Consider the following 4087-nt stretch of genomic DNA (forward strand, 5'->3'; position numbering starts at 1 on the left):
CCGAAACCGAAGCCATCGACGGTGGTTACGCCGGCTGTCTCCTTGGAGGATCTATTCACTACTCTTAATCGGCACATCGAGCGATCGGAATACCAACAAGCCGTCAAAGTTGCGGATCAAAGTCAGTTCGATTTCACTGAGCTTGCGTAAATATACTTTTTGTTTGTTTTTTTTTTCTATTTTGTATATGCGTGCAGAAATGCAGATCGGTTATATGCATTCATTGTGGGACAATTGATCTCTGAATTCAATTTTATTGGATGATTTGTTCATTCTGTTCGATTGAAGTCCTTGCTGCTGCACCTGGGGATGAGGATGCAATTCACAGTTGTCTGAACAGAATGAATGTGGTAAGAAGTGAATAAATTGTATTTAACAGTTGTCTTGACTCTTGAATAGAATTCACTTTCCTTGGTTCAGTTATCTCTGCTTATTCTCTCAATGCTTCCTCCTCTCAAAAATTAAGAATTTAAAGCATTTGCCCATTAAGGGTGAAAAGAGTGGGTGTCCCCATGTACTTTAATTTTATTTCTCTTATTGAAGTATGTCATTTTACCTTTGGTATTATTCTTTTCAAGGCATAATGCTTATATCGACAAAACAAGTTGGATGAAGCTCCGGAGACTCTGAAGGGGCAAGAGGAAAATTCTGAAAAAAATGCTATTGGAATGTCAGATTTTATATCGTCTGGGAAAAGCAGATGAGTGTGTTAATATTTATCATAAACTCCAGAAGTCCAAGATAGACTCACTGGAGATAAATATTGTTGCTGCCTTGGTTTCTGCTGGAAGGGCTCTGAAGTGCAGGGAATCTTAGACTCTCTCAGAAGCTATTAAGTTTACTTTTTTTTCTTTTCCTCAGTCAAACCACAACACAAAGGGTAAATTAGAAGACCTCATCATGAAAAGACAACAATACCCCTGTATTTGACGGTCAACTCACGGAAATAGTAACGGTGGACCAAAAGTGGCAATGACATAAAAAGACTGGCTAAAATGTGGCAAAAATTAATATGGTGGACTAAAATTGGCAATGCCCTAATGACATCAGGACCAAAAATGGAAATCACATCCAAAGAACTGATTTGACTGTAAAAGTAAAACAAATGAAATAAAATTTTATTACAAGTAAATTATACAAATAAAGTGAATATAAAAGAATGATAATCCATATGCACTAACATATTATTACCTGCGACATATTTTGGTTAATCCATATACTCTGCTCCAAACTTGATTGAAGTGGACCTATAAATTAGCAAAATATATATATTAAAGTAGCAGTATACCATTTGTGTAAGTGATAACTCTCAAATAAATACATAACAAAGTATACTTGTGCTTGAAGTTGAATGTCATTATTGAGTTGGTTGTTTGAAGTAGAAGTGCAAGGAATATAATGGCCTCCATCTAGTGATGTCAGAATCACCTATCAATATCGAACAATTGTTTTTAACAAAGTATAAAGCAAGTAATAGCTAAATTAAATAGTCATAGTAATGCAAGCATGTCTTACATTGCATTGGGGAACCATGTAAAATCCTTGCAAAGGCATCATCGGGCTTGTTGTTATAAAACTTTCTTATGCCCCCATTTCATCGACCTTATGAGTAGACGATGGAATAAGTACACAATCAATATCATCATAACTTATGGAACTCTACAACATTAAATAAATCAATGAGTGAACATAAACTACTTAATCAAATATAAACAAATGAAATCTAATTAATAAACATATCATACTTGTCTTTGTCATGATTTCTTTGGATCCTTCTCTTCAATTTGTTTCCTTTTCTTTTTCATTTTAAGACTTTCCACCACTTGTTCCAATCTTGAAACTCTTCTTTTAGTTGGAGGACTACCTTTTCTTCTAGTAACTAAAGGGCTTAAAACCTCATTTGCACCACTTGACATATTTTGCTTGTTAACTTCATTATCGTGTGGTAAACATGATGCTTGTGTGGTGCTATTAATTACTTCACCATTCATGAGCGATGATTTTAGCTCTTCTATGACATCCATCACACGTTTATATTTTTCCTCTTCACTTGCGGCAATAATAGCAACCTCACGAAATGCATCACACATTTGTCCACATCTTTGAGTTTCTTTACAAGACAAATTATAACTACTTCTAATACAAGTATATCCACGTTTCAAATCTTTTCTCCATCGAGACAAAATGTATCTAGAAGAGATTTCACTCATCTTTCTTAAGATGAGCACCAAAAGAGCATGTCTACATAAAATTCCCCTGAATTCAAACAAGTGGCAATTGCATTTGGCTTCACACTCAACTTCATTGAAAGCAACCATGAACTTAACATCTCTTCTTTTGTCTCGAACTTTTACATCTTCTACAACTTCATACACAAAACTTGGATTTTCATCATATATTAGAGAATGATAGCAATAAAATTTTCCCTTTTACTCCTCTTGGAACTCTCTAAATTTTTCATTTGTATAAAGTCTTTGAAATTGTTTTTCCATCTCATAGTTACTAAGACATTCATACATAGAGTTAAAAGAATGAAAATCTGTTTCTTTTTCCTTCTCTACTTTACTTTCTAATGCATTTTCATATTGTTCAACAAATACCTTCAAAGTTATCTTAGAGTTGACATATCCATAAAAAAAAAAAAGCATTCATGCTTTTACTTTGTTGAGTAGTAGACATGCCCGCCCAAAATGTATGTTTAACATATGTAGGAACCCAACGTTGTCTTTCTTTGTATAACCCATCTAACCAATCATTCTCATTGAGATCAAATGTGTCAATCAATAGTGACCATCCATTTTCAAACTCATTTTCATTTAAAGAATCATAAACAACACTTTGCAAGGCTTCCTTGATTTCTTCATAATTAGAATATCCCCTCAACTTTTCAAGAAGCTTTTTCATGATATGCCATAAACACCACCTATGCTTTGTATTTGGAAATACAATCGCAATAGCATTTTGCATGGCCTTACATTGATCTGTAATAATGGCTTTCAGATGGCGTCCTGACATGCAATTTAACCATGATTGAAATAACCATAGAAATGAGTTAGTGTCCTATGTGCTCAACAACCCACAACCAAACAATACAGATTGTCCATGATGGTTTACTCCCACAAAAGGAGCAAAAGGCATGTCATACTTATTTGTGAGATAAGTTGTATCAAAGGTAATCATATCAGCAAAAGATTCTTATGCAGCCTTACTCCTCCCATCAGCCCAAAACAAGTTTCATAACTGAGAATCTTCACCAACATCCATCACATAAAAGAAGTTTGGATCACTCTGTTGCATTTTAGCAAAATATTTACAAACGGCTTCTACATCCCCTACACCAAGCCTTTTTCCTTCTCAGTTCATCAATATAATTGCGACAATCCATTTCATTAAACGTGACATTCTCATAACCTCCTGCGTCTACAACAAGAGAGCGAAAGTTCTTGTTTGGAGCAATACCTGCTTGATCATTTATATCAAGTCTCCTTTTCACTTGCTCATTTATCTTCCTATGACATCTCAAATGAAGTGCTTTCCCTGGACTCAAATCATGATCATGACTAAGCTCAACGATTGTTATCTTAAAACTCTCATCTTCACACCTTTTGCATCTTATTTTAGCTTGACATCTTGTTTTTGTTGAGAGCTTTGACGATAACAAATTTTTACTTGTTGATTCTTTTTTATGTGCTTTAGCACATGCAAAAGTGAAATACTTAAAATTTCCATCATCTCTGCGCTTTGAGCTTCTCATTTCTACACCAAATCCCTTTTTCTTTGCATAATTTGTATAAAATGTAAAAACTTCTTCTTTGGATTGAAATACCATATCAACCTTGGATTCATTTAACCTTTCTTCATCCTCCATATCTACAAATATAACCAATAATAATAGGTAATATTAAAAATCAATAGCATCCTGTAAATGAAAAAAAAACATTTTTTTGTTATATAGATATATGTGAACAAACTCAATCTTTGAGCGAATGGAGCGATAGAATGCTTATTGCAGTATTCTATATTCTTTCTCAGCAAATACATAATTTTAAAATTTAAAATATAATTAAAATAGCATATACTGTAAATA

At 33.6% G+C, this 4087-nt stretch overlaps 1 protein-coding gene across 1 annotated transcript; it reads right to left on the minus strand.

Moving 5' to 3' along the window:
• Window positions 1-1754: 1754 nt before the first annotated feature.
• On the minus strand, window positions 1755-3868 carry LOC116033141 (protein FAR1-RELATED SEQUENCE 1-like). The gene is made up of 3 exons (XM_031275901.1): window positions 3319-3868; window positions 2750-3008; window positions 1755-2379 (listed from the first exon to the last, which is right to left on the minus strand). Exons 1-3 carry the CDS (start codon window positions 3866-3868, stop codon window positions 1755-1757), a joined length of 1434 nt encoding a protein of 477 aa, XP_031131761.1.
• Window positions 3869-4087: the final 219 nt, after the last annotated feature.

The sequence above is a fragment of the Ipomoea triloba genome, chromosome 10 (genome assembly GCF_003576645.1).
Source record: "Ipomoea triloba cultivar NCNSP0323 chromosome 10, ASM357664v1".
NCBI lineage: Eukaryota > Viridiplantae > Streptophyta > Magnoliopsida > Solanales > Convolvulaceae > Ipomoea > Ipomoea triloba.